This window comes from Lissotriton helveticus, chromosome 4_1 (genome assembly GCF_964261635.1).
Source record: "Lissotriton helveticus chromosome 4_1, aLisHel1.1, whole genome shotgun sequence".
In the NCBI taxonomy this organism is placed as follows: Eukaryota; Metazoa; Chordata; class Amphibia; order Caudata; family Salamandridae; genus Lissotriton; species Lissotriton helveticus.
Genome location: NC_136063.1, coordinates 474,624,414 through 474,641,022, shown reverse-complemented (window position 1 = coordinate 474,641,022; position 16,609 = coordinate 474,624,414). Strand labels below are relative to the sequence as shown.

The following is a 16,609-nucleotide window of genomic DNA, read 5'->3' as shown; positions in this document are numbered from 1 at the left end:
ATTGGGTCGTTATTTGACTGTGGTGTGAGCCCTGGTCAAGCAGCAACCACACTCCTTGTAGGGGTGAGGCATAAGCCAACCCTAAATTAACCTGTGTTCAACCCCAGAGGGAGAAATTGCACATTGGCACTTATCATCAATGGCAGAGTTCTCAAATCATTTAAAGAAGGTCCAACAAACAGCAAAAACACAGGAGGCAGAGGCAAAAATGCTGGGGAAAACCATGCAAAGGATGCCAGGTCTAACACATCTTTTACTCTTTCCAAATAAACCAAAATAGAACTCTGAACATCCAGAGAATGAAGACTAACAACATCAGGAGACTGAGGCACTGGACAGACAATGGGCAAAATAACTTACTGCTGTAAATGCAAGGAAGAATTGACTTTGGGAACCAACCCCGCCCTGGCCTCAGAACCACCCTTTCCTCAAAGATCCTTAAGATAGGGCCTTGCCACCTGGAAACAAATAAAACTTTATTGTGTGTGATGAATAGGTAGGTGCAAGTAAGAGTCCTGCAAATCGATCAGTGCCAGGAAGTCCTGAACAGAAATCAGAGGAAGTATGACCTGCAGTGTTACCATGCGGAAATGAACAGTCTTGATCAATTGAGTGAGTCTCTTTACATCAAGTTCAGGATGAAGGTTCTCTGAGACTTTCTGCACCAAAAAGAGGATGAATACACCCCCTGACAATGCTCGTCCTGGGGAGCAGGGAGTATTGCCTTTTTGAGGAGCAAGGTTAAATCCTTTCCCACAAGGCCCTCCTCTGGACAGGATCTCCGGGGACGGGAGTAGGGATGCACTCCGAGTCTGGAGGCAGAGAGTTGAACTCTTTGCAGTACCTGTTCTGAATGATGTTGAATACCCATTGATCCATGATAGAGATATTCTACTTAGGTAAAAAACCTTAAGCCTTCCTCCCACCAAGACCAAGGCCAGAGGACTGGAATGGTCGGAGCCCTGTGTTGAGGAGCCTGCCTTATTGGATCCTTCTTGCAACCTCCCTGGTTTAAGGGGTTGGTATTTACAACGCTTTGCTGAATAAGACTTGGAGTCTTTCTTGGGATAATTCCTGGAATCCCTAGACCAGGGTCTGAAAGGCTTCCCAGCAGATGATTTGTACGACTAGGAATTTTTTCACTGAAGTGATTCTTGACCTCAAAAGGTCGTTTCAGAAAAGATCCCTTTTCCTTGAAGTCCGCTTTTTACTCCCGGAACCACAGATTCCGAGGAGCCGTCACCACTGAACTAGAAGCGACTGATGATATCCGAGGAAATATCAGTTAAAAGTATTGACTGCTGCTTCATTTGTACCAGGATGACTGAAACACCTACACCCTCCTGAATAGCCTCCACAAGAGTCAAAAGCCTTTACCAAGGATTGCGAAGTTAGAGCCATATATGGCGCTGCACACAAGACCAAATAATCCGCCCTCAGTCCTGGAATTGATCTGACTCCTTCCAACCCATGAAAATAGATTCCTTAATCTTAGGGTGAAAAGGAAGAGCCACTGGAGTAAGTTTACTAATATTGAATGAAGAGTACTCCAGAAATGAACTTCCTTACAGAGGTACTGGGTTTATCCAGCAAAGAGTCACTATCTGTATCAGATTGTACATCCAAAGGCTTTCTCTTTTTGGGATGAGAAGGTTTGGTAGCTACGGCCCTTGCCACCGCCTCATCAATCATAGCTTGTACTTGTACCTCCGTTAAACTCTCCTGAGCCTCAGGAGGGAGACTGCCATGCTGCACAGATACTCTCCCTCCTCACTCTCAGGAGAGGGAGAAGTAGAGCTTTGTCGCTTCTCACATCGCTTTCCTCCCACTGCATGACATGGAATACAATATAATCAGCCCTTTAGATGAGATCTGTATACCAGCCTAATTTGAAACCCCTCCAATAGAGCAACAGGACAGATTGGAGGACCAATCCACAAAACCATAGCATTGCTATAAAATAATAAGAATGCCCCCCTCAACTGGAATCTTGCCGTAGTAGCAATAGAAAAGCACCGCTGTGCCCAGCTACCTACCAGCAACTGCTTCCCTGGAGAGGTATCACTCTCTCCCCCAGGAAATCCACCTAAGTGCAGACGTCCTGAAGAAATCATTGTACTTCCGAACCAGGAAGCGCCTCAGAGTGGACAAACCGCTTCAAACTACATGGGAGATCACTGCCCCCGCTTCAGTGCCTTTCTGTAGAATGTTGTTTTCCCCCAGGGCCCCGACCAATACAGAGTCTCCCTGGTGGGTAATCCTGGTGCTGCACTGTGCTGGAGCGAGTGTGCTGCATCCGGCCATAAGAGACGTCAAGAGGAAACAGGCAGTAAGGATAGACATTTTATACTGGGGAAAGGATGTAGAGGGAGGTGCGGGCCCTCATTATGTAAGGGATCCATGCCAGAGAGACAAGAGGGTAATGGATAAAAACACTGGACCAGTGCCTAATTTGAGCGGGTGGTTTCTGGGTTGAGTTCTGGCACTTAATTGTCAGCATCGGCTCTAGTGACAGTCTGCCACGTGGTAGTGCTGTCTGAGATGTGCACAACAGCCATGCTTATTAAGTCAAATTGGATTGAAAATGAATAATACCAGCCTCTCATGCCATTATTATTGCTTTGTGTGGCCTGAAATTGTCTGAATTGTCACACTTGTAGGAGTGTTATGTTAGTACTGTCATACCCGATGATTGTCCTCGGTGCGGCAATGCTGAGGCGGATTTCCTGCATTCAGCATGGGGGTGTACTGGGGTAAATCAATTCTGGGCTCAGGTGGTGGAGATTGTGCAAAGGGGCACGGGCCTTCGTGTGGAGATGTCACCACTTCATGTTTACTGGGACACATCAAGAAACCCAAAAAGGACAAGATAGCTTACAAACTCTTGCAACTACTTTCAGTGCTGGCAAGGAGTAGGGTTGCAAAAACGTGGATGGGAAGCGTATCCCTGATGTGGATGCGTGGATCAGGGATGTGCATGAGTGGACACTGGCGGAAGAAGCCCATATGAAAGCCAGTTGAAGGGATGAGAAACTGGGAGAGGAATCAGGGCGTGGAGGGAGCTGTGTGGCGCGTTCTTGAACTCAGTATCAAATGCGAGGGATCAGTATGAGTCAGAGGTGAGTGGGGGCATGCACTGGCGTAACGAAAAGTGAGGGGGCCTCCCTGCACGGTACTTAGAGGGGCCCCCTCCGGGCTCAATCAGGAGCTCTCCGGCCACAGTGCAGTGCCGAGGGGGCCCCTTGGAACTAGAGGCCCCCCCCTCGCACCCCGGGGGCTGCGTGGGCCTGTGTTACGCCCCTGGGGGCACAGCCGAGGGGGGAGACGGAATGATATACTCAATAATATACAGACAGGCTCTTTGACATATGATCATTTGTTTTGCCATAAGTTGGTATGTCCTGTTCATATCTTTGTACTCTGCTGTAAATTTCAACTGTCTGCTCCGGCCGAAACTGCACCCCTGCTGAGACTTTGTTAAATAGATAAATAAAGGTTATAAAAATAAATGTTGGTATTGTCATTGGCAGCGTTGGCGGGAGCAATGCTTGGTGCAGACCTCAGTAGCCTTCCAAGAAAGCCATGGCACTTATTATTTTTTATTTTACAAATTAAGCACTGCACTGGACCTGATAGCAGCTGGAAAGACAGAACACAAAGAAAGGAAAATGCAAAGACAGAGAAAGAAACACTATAAGACGATGAGTAAGATGCAAACCCTGCCAGGTGCAATTTAGAAGTAGACAGCCCATTGGATGGTTACATGGTGACCCCCCTGCACCGCGCCTTCCCCCACACACTGGAGAATGGACAGGGACGCAAACAAGGTTTGGAAAAATTGAGCAGCAAACGGAAATGACATAGTAGTGTGAGATGCCCTGGGATGTGAAATGTGAGACACACAGAAGCAGTGAAAATTATTGTGAGAGGGCAGCAGGGCAGAAGGGGGTGAGACGAATGATGTCAGCTGGGAAGGAAAACATATTCAGAAAAGAACAGACAGGACAGGACTCCCTGAGCGTGAGTGAAACAGAGGTCTAGAGTGAATGATGGAAGCAGAGGAGGGGGGAATACACAGGGTCAGTGATTCGTGGACAATCACGCTTGGTGATTTACAGATGGACATGACCCACTTTTAATCAGACCTGGCTTTCAGTAGAGTCACAGAAGCACAATGTGTATTAAAGCGCTCGCACCACAGTACGGAAATAGCTTCCATTCCCAGACCGTGCTCTCTCCTCTGTGCGAGGCCTCATCACATCCTGATTTCATTTTCCAGGTAACACAGAAACGTACTGATAAATATGGAGCAGTTTATAAATAAGTAATGTACCCGTCGCGGCACTAAACACGACTGCATTCCCCAGCGCACCTTAAACCCTACTAGCACGGCAAATTTAATTTAAAAACAGCCCTTCCTTTGTTTACTAAGTGTCAGAAAAACATATTGAAAGTTGCAAATAAGCCCATAAAAGATTGATGCAGCAGTTAAAATATGCAAGTCACATTAACGCTGCTCTTCACAATGCAATCTGCGTGGGAGTGACACTGTACATTTCTGGCAAATCGAATCTAAGAGTGCTCGAATAGATTCAGTTCATTAGGTGCAATACTGTGTCACTTTCTCAAGTTTCAGTGGGAAGCACTGCTGGGTGTGTCTGTCCATAGCAGAATGAATGAGGCCTAAATAAATAACTGCCTTCCCCTGGTGCCATATGCCAAGGCGGAGCCATACTTTAAAAGGCGAATGCCGACCTACTGGCTGTGCCAATGCTTGTTTGCATTGGTGCTCCCACGTCATGATGCATGCACATATCGTGACCGATATGTTTGCAAAGGTAAGAAAAACATTTCAAAGTAGCTGCTATGTGTGTTTATGTATGCATTGCAGCCCTTGTGAACGCATGTTGTGCCACACTGATGCCATTTTAGCTTTTTTTTTTTACTTAAACGTTCCACCGTGGCGCAGTAGCCCGCACACCCAAGTCGGTTGGTAGCACTCGGCATCTTCCAGGCCCTTGAGAAAAAATCTGAAGGGAGATGGGCGAGAGCTCACCGGGGTGGGACGAGGATGGGTGGGCAAGCACTCTCATGTCACATAGGAGTGTGGGCGTGGCCTCCGTACATCGTGTGTGTGTCAGAATGAAGAGGGGCACTACTGATCAGATGTTCACATCCAGCAACACCATTGGCTGCTTCCAAGGCTGATAGGCAGCTCTGTGAATCAACGCATAAAGCCAGTTGAACGATAGCACCCAATAGCTGAATTGGGCTGCCTGTGTTCCCCTTTTGTATATGTATGTATATGGCATTAATCATGTGTTTTATGATCACATTAGCTTTCACCATTCATCTCAAGCTGTCAGTTTCTGAGAGCTAAAAAGCCTACGTAAAAAAACAGGAAAAGCCTCTTCCTCAGCCAATTCCAAAACCTACATCAGCATTTATGCTAAATAAAGTATAGATGTAGAGCATACACATTGTGTAGAATGGCACTTCTTTTTTTTGTCTTCTTCCTTTCAATGTTAATATTTTTGCATACCTTCTACTATGCAAATCTTTAGAACTCCAGTTCCTAGGTATTTCACCAAAGAGGCAACGACCAAGCACAATACTTGTGTTTTTAATTTAGAAAACATGAGGACATGTGTTTTAGAAAGGTGGCTTGGAGGCAACGTTCCGACCTTCTATACTCCAATTGAAGTAGAGATCACACGTTCATATCCTGAGCCTCAGTTCAGAATCACCAAAGGCACCATAAAGATGTGCAATCCCCTCCCACCCTGCCCCTCCCCCCACACCCTAAACAGTGGACCCGAGAAGCCTGCTGGTTCTTATCGCTATTTAAGTCTCTGATTCTGCATGTCATATTCTCAGTACTGAATGATAACAAAGATGACAGTCAACACCTATAACAAGATGTGCTCCATCCATCATGCACCCATTAAGGAGCTTTTGTTTCCACCTCCATCCACCGAAACACACAAGGAGCAAATAAACAAAAATCCACCACAAGTTAAAAACCATTTGAGGTTTCAATCAGTTCACGCGAGCACAACTTGAAAGCTAATGGAAGGCAGCAAAAGCACAGAAACAACCCTTTACTGAATGAAATTACATTTACCTATTTATCTATTGGTGGAGGTTACTGTTCCCGCAGATTCTGTGTCAGATTGGGCTCACAGCACACTTCAGCCAATGCATAGTCTATGGCAGATTGGCTCACAGCACACTTCAGCCAATGCATAGTCTATGGCAGATTGGCTCACAGCACACTTCAGCCAATGCATAGTCTATGGCAGATTAGCTCACAGCACACTTCAGCCAATGCATAGTCTATGGCCGATTGGCTCACAGCACACTTCAGCCAATGCATAGTCTATGGCAGATTGGCTCACAGCACACTTCAGCCAATGCATAGTCTATGGCAGATTGGCTCACAGCACACTTCAGCCAATGCATAGTCTATGGCAGATTGGCTCACAGCACACTTCAGCCAATGAATAGTCTATGGCAGATTAGCTCACAGCACACTTCAGCACATTGTGCTCACAGCACTAAAGATTGGCCCCACAAAGCTCTCCTGCCCCCGCATCCGTGGTGATATAGTGCGCCACCTTTGCTAACCGAATATGTATGTGACAGGAGAAGTGCAATCAGTTTCTTTTCGCCCTATAAATGATGTGTGATGGTGGTTGCATCATGTAGGCTGCCCAAATGTATCTGAGATTTTTGTTGGAGGGCACTTCCAATTGAGGTGCTTCTGGAAATGTAGCGCTTGATGTCGCTCATGTTTACCATTTTAGGTGGGTGGCCCCATGCAGGGGAGGTATGCCTCTCCTGGGTATCACTTCATGCCGACATTTATGATGATTGTTAGGAATAACTGAGTCACTGCATACTTGCCCCACAGTCATTTGAAGAGGGAATAAAGGCCAGGTCCACCAGGAGCAGCTTTGCTGTGAAATTCGAGCTGTTAACCTTCAATAAATTCTATTATGGTTCTCACTTTTAATGAAAAATAGTAGACACCTAGTCAGGTCCAACTTCTGTCTTAACATTAAAATTCCAGTTTTGGGTTAGAAATGGGGAGTGAATGTGGTTGTGTAGTACACGCTGCCGATCCCTCTGTGGCGTGTATGTTGGATCCCACAATGAATTTAGGTAATTAACAGATTGCTGATATTCATAATTACTGCCATTCAAAATGAGTGACTCCAACTAGGGTATTTAATCGTATTGTTATACTTGCGCTCGTGGTGCTTAAAGATGACCAGCGACAATTGTGTATAGTTTTGCATCTTTGAATCGATTTAGGCGTTTTAAACATGGCGCACCACTTAGCGGAGAGAACAGGATGAAACAGGTTTATGTCATACTTTATGTCACTGGCATGGCAGGGAGTTTAAAACTAACGCGGAGTGTTCGCGTTTCCTGATCACTATGTGACGCAGATTTTTCCAAGACGATGTAAAATATTTCCACACGTCATTGTATGATAACTCATGGCCTGAATATAATGTTGTGTTGGGAATCGCACGATATGGAAAGATTATTTATGGCAGTCATTACTTTTAACAGACTTGATATTCGTAGATTTAAATCATTTACAAATTAAGGCAACATAATAATTTTTGAGTGATCTTGGGTGCTCGCTGTAGGTGATAGAGGATTTACATTGGGCCCTGCATGATTGTATGATGCATTGTCTTTTTAGGATTTGTATCTATGATAAGGAGAGATAGTGATTGGTAATCGCTTGACAGTGAGTTCAGACACTTTAATATGGCGCTCATATCCACCACAATAAGATACACATATTGTTCTTGCTAATTTGGAAAAGGTGATGGCTTGGATGTATGAAACACATATTTTGTATAGATGCCCGTAAACTGAGAGTGCGTGACAAACTGTGATTACAGCTGAATATTTTATGTATGGGTAGATTTGACAATAAGTAGGACGATAATACATACACATATGTATTAAAATGATGTAATAAAAGTACTAACGTGTGCCCTTTTATCTAGTGTAGATAATATAAAGCAGGAGCCTTTAAAATACAAGGTTCAAGTGGGTGTGCACCTCGAAGGACTTGATTGAAGAAGCCATAAAACTGATAAGGAACTGTGTCATACAAGATAATACGAGGGAATTAAATATGATCTTCAAAGAAAGCAAACAGGCACTAATTGACATATATAGAACAGAGTATGGGTTACTGCTTTAGAATTTTTTTTAATCTGAAAATTGTGTATGTAGTCATTATATAGAACGAGCTATAGATTATAACATTCATGATGCTTGTTACATGGTGTGTTAAGTCTCCCTTTATATACCAGGGACAGATCTGGGCTGCTCTTCTTGGTCTGTGTCCCGGCATGTAGGGCTAGGCACTCTCCTTCCATGTGTGAGCAGACACATATGTTCTAAGTTTGCAGATAGGCTTTTAGGCTCTTGGCAGATGCTCAGCTTCTCCAGAAGTTATGCAGACTCCCAGGGATGTCCCTTCACCTACAGGAAATTGTCTGTCAGACAGCACCAGCCCTGGTTGCATAGCAGCTCTTCGACTACTCTTCAGAGCACTCAATTCCTTGGTCAAGAAGAACTTTGAACTGGAGCAAATCTGGTAAATTGATTCCCACTTTTATACTCATTTTTCAGAGCCAATATGTAAAATTATGGAACAGGTTTGAGGTGGTTCCCTTTCAAATTGTATTTTCTGGCAGTAGTACAAATTTGTAGCCTCTGTACAAGGGGATGGCAATCACAGCAGGTAGTGATGATGCAGGCTCTAAGCAGGAGTATCCAAAATAAGAGCACAATAAGTGTAAGTTCTCTTGCACCTGGTTGTTATCAACCTTCCAAAAGTGTTATCAGGGACACATAAAAATGCATAACACTTTTAGCAACAGAACCTGCAGAGTCATCGCCTCTCCCCAATCACCCACCAAGTGGCAGTGTTCAGGAAGGATTAATAAGCACCCCCTTGCTAAATGGACCTCATGGATTTTCTGAAGGTAGCCCTGTATCCATTGTTCCTCACTACAGTGTTTGAGTCTCCACCTTCCAGTCTCAAGAAAGCAGGCAATACACTTCCACTGTCTAGAAGCTGCACCCACTCTCCATTTTGTGCCATGTTGAAACCAATGGACATTCAAAAAATGGATCCTACTGGGCAAATGTTTACATTTACACTACTAATGGGGACCCGCTATGACACATGTGCCATGCATCCACTGTGCACACATGCATTCGACATGACATGACAGTGTAAAGGTCCGATTATCACGTCCTAGTGAAGCTTTGCACAAGTGATAAGATGGGCTGCTCTCTTCTCGGTAAGGCAGAAAGAGCTCTGTCCAGAACCGTAAATCATCAAAAATTGGTACACTGTCACCACCCCAATATAACTTTAACCCAAGACATTGGGAGTAATCCTGTGTAGCTAAGGTGGGTATGCTTAGTCACTGAACAGAGTATGGGACTTGTGTTTGCCGTGGACAGGCCTAGGTTTCAGCCCACACAGTAGATTAGCATGCTGGCTGGACCAATTAAAATATCAGGATACCAGATTCACATGCAGTGTGGCACTCAGGACAGGGGTGCGTTCCCATATACCATGCCATGGTCATTCCTGTTAGAAATGATTGTCGTTTTACAAGCTGGCAAAGAGATACATTGAGAGTGAGATTACTTTCCTAAACTCTACATGTCATAATGACTTTTATTTAACTGGCAGCTGCGTTTACACCACACTTGACAGTCTTCCAATAGTGTACTCAGAAAAGCTAGAACTATGTCAACCTCCTGTAAGCTTTGTAAATAAGTAGAGTATGCTTGTCCAAGTATGGAATTACACTAATAATGGCCATGTATATAAGAGTCAATACTAGCTGCATTTTTTTGTAACTTAATAATAAGTACAACATCCCAACTCTTACAAATCCATTTCAGAAACCTTAGAAGACTAAAATATTCAGTCAAAACCTTCATGGTTTCGAATGTCTGTCTTGCAGCTTAGATGGCACTGGTTGAAACTGGTGCATAGTGCTTGGAGTTGTTTGCCGGCTTTTGTGCGTGGGATTTACTAGTTACAGAAGCACCTCCACAACAAACACATTGTACCTTCTAAGCTTGTTTATCTAGAATACAACCCATAAATCTGTACATTGCCCGTAATGCTCTGCTGTGGTCACACTAACCTATTTTATGATGACTCTTCCCTGTGACCAATGATTGCACAGATCTCTGTCCACCTAGGACACTTTAAGAGTTGTACCCTGGCATCTGCCAGTCACACATAGATGTCTATGGCAGGTGCCTTACCTTCCTCAGCTGCCTTAAAATGGGTCTATTTGTCATAAGTAAGGTAAGCCAGAACCACTTTTTTGCCTGCTAATTTCTCTGGGAGTAGTTTGTAAAAATAATGACTATGCACTGATAGATCATAGGCTGAGAGTAATTGCTTCTGTTCCTCATGATCTTGCTGAGTCTGTTTTCCTTCTGCCCCCAGCACCCCAGTTTTACAAATGCCTAGAGCACATCCTTTCCATTTCCAGCACTGCAATAGGTTGAGCCTCCAAAATAAAGCAACATTCAAAAGTACAAGGAAATGCACATCACTTCCCTCCTGTAATACTGGCCACTGAGGCGAATGACCGAGTTGTATAGGTTGCACAGATGCATTTTTAGCATTACACTGATGATGTCACGCTACACAGTGAAGATAAGCGATACAAAGAAAGCAACCACTGGGCAGGTTTTTCATAATCCAGGTACACTGATTTTACATTAAATCATATTCATTTGAAGACTATAAGTGGGCGTTGCATAAAGACCTCGAAGTAACATTTTTAAATGGAATCAGTGAAAGAATGATTTTAAGGTGGTTCCATACTATGTTTAAATCTTTTGAGATCTCAAGGCATATGGTTTATTTGCCTTGATCGAAAACCCTATGCAATAAGCACTCCTCTGGTCCATCAGAGCTGAAGAGTCCATGTGTGTCACTAAAAGATTGTGCACTTAATGATCTACTTCATTCAGTGATTGATGACTACCAAAGAAGCCAGTAACTGCCCTAAGAACATGATAGAATGGCGATCTCATACCTGTGAGGATGACGTACTGACCACGTGAGATGTATACTATAGAGAACTTCAAGATTAAGGGCGCTATTTAGAGTTTGGTGGACAGGGTGCTCCATCAAAACATGGTTGATATCCCAACTCCATATTAAAAGTGCCAAAGGTTATAGTGCATTTCTAATACCAAATTTGTGACGGAGTATGTGGTCTGCTAAACTCTAAGTAAGGCCCTATATGTCTTTGCTTAGGCTTCCTCTAAGGCTTTCTCGTCATGTTGTTAGCTATCGGAGCCATTGGTTCCAGCGGCCACTTAAGTATTTATTCTGGTAACCGCTGCTGAACCATAGTCTGATTGTCTGTCTGTCTATATATCTATCCATCCATGCAGCCAATTATTAGTTGTCATCAGACTGACTGTACGAGTTGGTTACGCTACCGTCACAGCTCTTTCATCAGATAAAGGCAATACTACTGTGGTGTGCTGCTGCCTCCAGCAGAGTTGACTTTATGCCACTTCAGTTCATCTTGTTAAACGCCCTAAAAAAAGACTACTGTTTGCAAGCTGATTCCTTCCCAGCGGCCTGAGTGTACTGATTACAGGCTGTGTAATGCAGCGTGCTGTGCAGTGCGCATTACCTTCAGCTCGTCCGTCTCGATGAAGCCGCTGTGGTCGGTGTCATACCTCCGCCATGTCTACAAGGGACAAGTGAAAGAGGCGTCAGGCACACCACACTCCCCCACAGCTCCCCAGCCCCCCCTTAGTCCAATGTGCCACATGAAATAAAGTCGCAGCCAGTACCTGCATGAATTCTTCACTCGATTTCAGCTGCTGTCGGAAGAACAGCAGAAAGTTCTCTTCTGTGGGCAGGATCTGAGCGAGCTGAAACATAGAAAAGAAGCGGCATTTTAGGAACACGCTTGTTATTTCCAAAGGCAAGCAGCCTTACTGTCAGACACCAAAGGCAGGATGGCACAGAGGGGCTTATTTACATGTTTTTGACGCAGGGCAGCGCAGCAAGTCATGGAGGCACTCCATGGGCATTGTGGTGGGGTTTCCTTGGCAACACCAATGGATTTAAATGCTGCTCCAGATTTACAAGATCATGTAAACCTGGGGAAGTGCCAAATCCTTACACCTCCTGAGGTGAGGTGCAACGAGTAGAAATATCTTTAATTCTCCTCGTTTTTCCTCCTTCTATGAGTGCAGCATTCTGACGCACACATTGAAAGGGGAAAATGCCTCTTAGATTGTTTTTGAGCATGAGGATGCCCCTTTCTGCACAAAAACAATCCTGCTGCTAACACAGGCACCCTTAGTGCAAGGGTTCCTGCGTTGGCGCTAGGCAGCCAAAATTACGCCAGCGCAGGAAGAAAGGACAGGAATGCACCGAATTGCATAAAAATTGTGCTTTCCTGCCCTTTCACTTTGGCGTAGGGCTGTGCGGCAAGATGACTTGCTGCGCTGCCCTATGCCAAATCTCTGTAAATAAGGGCCTTGGATTGGCTGACTGGTGCAAAATGTTAATGCAATGTGCAAACATTGGTGCCACATTGCACCTGCACCTATGCAATCTAAGTAATCTGGAAGTGACGGGCAAATTGCATCTGATCGAATACAATCGATGTAATCCTGCCACTAGATGGATTAGTAAGGAGTAAGCAAATGTCATTCACATACATTTTATACGCTTGTATCTGGTTATGAGTATTTGTTTTCCGCAACATTTGACTGATGGCATTTTTGCTTTTTCTACCTATGTAATTACAATAATGGCATGTATTTTATGTTTCCATGTTTTATGGAACAATCTTTCGAAATGAACATATTGATTGATAGGACTGATGATGCGTCTTGTTTTTATGTCGGCTCCTTTTTGAGAGCCGCTGTGCAATCATGTAGCGCAATGCACTTTGAATAATGTTGTATTCTTTTATTCCTGGTATATATGCATATGCATGAGTTTTATGATTCATTTCATAAAGCTTTAATTCGGTACATATAAAACAATGACCATAAAAGCACAAGATAACATACACATATAGGCAAAAATGAAAATACAGAGTTTATTAATTCAATTAAACACTCAGAATATTAAAACATCATTCTTTTCCTTGCATGAATTGATTTATATAAAAAGGTACCGGTAAAAAAGCAAACATCTGGGTTATGCATATGAAAAAGCAATTTCATAGAATCATTAACAGTGCGGACTCCATATTTTACAAAGATCGGTTTTAAATAAGCAATGCGTAAATTCCTATAAAGATTGCATATCAGAAGAAAGTGCAGGGTGCGTTGTACCGATTGGCCGTCACACGGGCAGGGACCAGCTGGGTGTTTTTTAAGAGACGGAAAGGCCACCAGATGATGTACGAGCCCAAGCCTCAAACTGGTAAGAACAAATCTATGCGAGGGTCTGGTCACATGACTTAAATATAGTTGAAACCCCTCATTTCCCCCAAATTTGTTATAAAACAAGCAGGTAGATAATTGACCAGTGCTACTCGCCCATCTCTCTGCCCTGTAATTCATAAACGTACTCTTAATTTCCTGTTTAGACAATGCTACAGCAGCATAGGGGTCGGCCACAATATTTATATAAAAATTTTCCTGGAAACTGCGTGTTATATATTTTAACCAAGGGATCTTAAGATGGTTATCAACAGAAAGACAGTCATTAAAACAGCTCTATTCAAGGCTGTCTCATCTTTTTGCCAGATCGAACGCCATAGTATCAACGGCCTCAAAGATATCAGGTCTGACAGGTAATTGATCCCTAGTTCTCTGTGGATTAAATCATTTGGGGTGGATTTTGGTAGACACAAAAGTTTTTTGAGTAAAATGTTTTCCTCTATTTGTAGGCAACCATTAGAACTGTGTTCTCGGGCCCCAGCCCCATGTAAGGCAATAGACACACATCGTGATTGATAAATCTGTAACATATCCCTAATGCATCTATCCCCTATCTTGGCCGCAAATCTAAAAACCCCATGGGCACTTTTTGCCATTTTGGCCCGCACATTGGTAATTTCATGTGCCCAGGTGCAATCTTTGGCAAAGGTAATTCGTAGGTAACAAAATTGGTCAACTTGGAGCACCCTGTGCCCATCAATGAAAAAGGTATGGGATCTCCTACGGCCTGCCCCACAGATCATGGTGTAAGTTTTGGTTTTATTTATAAGTAGTTTCCTATCTTTAATAAAAATGGAGAACCTATCTATTAAGCGCTGGAGGCCGATGGGGGTCCTTGACAGTAACACGGCATCGTCCGCATATAACAATACCGGTACGTCGAGGCCATTTACCTTTGGAGCATCAGCACTAACTGTTTTTAAAACTGCATCTACCTCATTGATAAAAAGTATAAAAAGCAGGGGAGCAAGTACACAACCTTGTCTTATCCCACTCCTAACCTTAAATTTAGGAGTGCACTCCCCATTTATGCCATAACGAACACTAGTTTGAAGGTTATCATATAATCATGCTAGGAAGAAAATAATACCTTCTGGGGCCCCCATTTCTAGCAACTTCGCCCAAAGAATAGAGTGATCCACCAAGTCGAAGGCACTACTTAAGTCTGCAAAGCAGAGGTAAAGAGAGATTTTTTCGGCCTGGGTGTACTTCCCAATAAGCAGTTTTAAATGTAATCCCTGGTCCAGGGTTCCACGCCCTTTCCTGAAGCCATACTGGGTGCTGGCAATGATACCGTTCACTTCTGCCCATTCTTCCAGCCTTACCAGTAATACCCTGCTCATAATTTTTACAGATGAATCTAGTAGGGAGATGGGACGATATTTTTTAGCATCCCCCCTATCCCCTTTCTTATAGATAGGGATTATAATAGATTCCCCCCAGGTCTGTGGAACTCCATTGCATACCGCAGCATTAAATACATTGGTTAACACGGGGCCCCACATCGTCGGAACGGTTTTATAGACATCGATGGGCACCCCGTCCGGCCCCTGGGCCTTCCCCCCTTTGCTGGTGCTGATGCCTTGTTCGACCTCAGCAATAGTGAAATCCAGCGGCACTATGGGCCAGGAACTATGATTAGCACATTGAGGTTTATCAGACTTAAATATGGTGGAAAAGTGAGCTACCCATGCCTCTGGTGACATTAGACGTGAGTTCTGGGACCATGTCTTCTTTAAGAAAGGGGGAATTAACTGTTGCCCAGAATAGCGCACAATTAGAAGTTTCCGCAGCCTGTGTCAACTTTTCCCAGGCCTCTTGCTGTAGTTCTATCTTCCTATGCTTAAGGGCTACCTTATAATCACATCTAAGTTTGTATACCGCTTTCTTATCTCTCGGCCTGACTGCCAAGGCCTGTTTTAATTCGGTGAGCATTGCAGTACATGTGTGATCAAACCACCCTTTATTATGGACAGATTTCCCAGAACCGGTTTTAGTGAACATAGTGTAGATGACCTTATTAATAATCGTAAAATCCCTTAAAATATCTACTGGGTCATGATCAGTATTAAGAATGGCATTAATCTCTCCAATGCACCCTATGACAATGGATTTTGATACCGCCTCAGGTTTTTCTCCTTTCCATCTTACTCTCACACCATTGGGTCTGTGGGGTTCAATATTCATTACAGTGCGTGAAATGGATAAGGGCCTGCCTTCCCAAATATTTGCTTCTAAAATAATACAATTTTGGTCACTTAACATGGTTTCATCAATCTTTGGGACATTGCACAATGAAGTAATATTAGATGATACATACACATGATCGATCACGGTATTAGCATTCCGGCCCGCATATGTGGGAATAATATCACCAAGTTCATCCTTGGCATAAGCCAGGATTTCTAAATCATGATCCGCCATTATTTTATTTAGTGACTCACCATATAAGTTGTGTGGGAAGTGCAAGTCATCTTCCTCTAAATTAGTTTTGACCCCACATACCCCCAGGGTAGACATGGAACAGATAGGAATATTGAAATCTCCCACCCAGATAAAATAAAAACCAACGTTTTCCACTGCAATCAGTTCGCCTACAGCGGACTCCAAGTCCTTCACAACTTGGTGCCGCGTGTTATCAAAAACATTATTATAATAATTGATTAAAAGAACATTACGGGCTTGTTTCTGATGCAGCCACAGGATCTGAGAGTGAACCCTAACCTTCAGATGCCTTTTCACAGTGATGGGGAGGTTGACAGATACCAGTATCAAAAGGCCTCCCTTTTTCTACCTATGTAATTACAATAATGGCATGTATTTTATTTTTGCATGTTTTATGGAACAATCTTTCGAAATGAACATATTGATTGATAGGACTGATGATGTGTCTTGTTTTTATGTCGGCTCCTTTTTGAGAGCCGCTGTGCAATCATGTAGCGCAATGCACTTTGAATAATGTTGTATTCTTTTATTCCTGGTATATATGCATATGCATGAGTTTTATCATATTTTAGGGTATTTTTTATGAGACCTTGATAATATTCATATGTTTTTACGATTTTTCTTTTTCATGTTTGGCTCTCTGCACTTTTATGGTTTCTTT

At 43.5% G+C, this 16,609-nt stretch overlaps 1 protein-coding gene across 1 annotated transcript in view; it reads right to left on the bottom strand.

Annotated features, from left to right (window-relative positions):
- CALB1 (calbindin 1) overlaps positions 1 to 16,609 on the bottom strand; it is a 182,913-nt gene that overhangs the window by 42,823 nt on the left and 123,481 nt on the right. The window contains exons 4-5 of the mRNA XM_078687061.1: positions 11,890 to 11,970; positions 11,727 to 11,783 (exon numbers count right to left, since the gene is read on the bottom strand). Coding sequence (XP_078543187.1) covers positions 11,727 to 11,783; positions 11,890 to 11,970 — 138 coding nt within the window. The remainder of the gene's footprint in view (positions 1 to 11,726; positions 11,784 to 11,889; positions 11,971 to 16,609) is intronic.